Consider the following 422-nt stretch of genomic DNA (forward strand, 5'->3'; position numbering starts at 1 on the left):
AGCAACTTTGACTACCTTATGCGTCTAAACAGCTTGGCAGGGAGGAGAATGGGAGACCCCAATTATCACCCGGTTCTTCCATGGGTTGTGGACTTCACTACCAAAAACGGGAAGTTCAGGGACCTACGGAAATCCAAGTTCCGTCTCAACAAGGGGGACAAGCAGCTGGACTTCACCTACGAGATGACCAAGCAGGCGTTTGTTGCTGGTGGGTCAAGCGGGGAGCAGCTCCACGTCCCCCATCACATCTCTGATGTCCTTTCGGATATCACCTACTACGTGTACACGGCTCGGAGGACACCCAAGGCAGTGCTGTGCTGCCACGTGAGGTCCCAGTGGGAGCCCAACGAGTACCCAGCCAGCATGGAGCGCATGCAGAGCTGGACCCCGGATGAGTGCATCCCAGAGTTCTATACAGACCC

General features: G+C 55.7%; 1 protein-coding gene across 1 annotated transcript in view; it reads left to right on the forward strand.

Moving 5' to 3' along the window:
• Positions 1-6: 6 nt before the first annotated feature.
• Positions 7-422, forward strand: part of WDR81 (WD repeat domain 81) — a gene marked incomplete at its 5' end in the record, with an annotated part of 8,882 nt that continues 8,466 nt past the window's right edge. Inside the window, one exon of the mRNA XM_010014002.1 lies at positions 7-417. Coding sequence (XP_010012304.1) covers positions 7-417 — 411 coding nt within the window. The remainder of the gene's footprint in view (positions 418-422) is intronic.

Source organism: Nestor notabilis, unplaced genomic scaffold (genome assembly GCF_000696875.1).
Source record: "Nestor notabilis isolate BGI_N333 unplaced genomic scaffold, ASM69687v1 scaffold24674, whole genome shotgun sequence".
NCBI lineage: Eukaryota > Metazoa > Chordata > Aves > Psittaciformes > Psittacidae > Nestor > Nestor notabilis.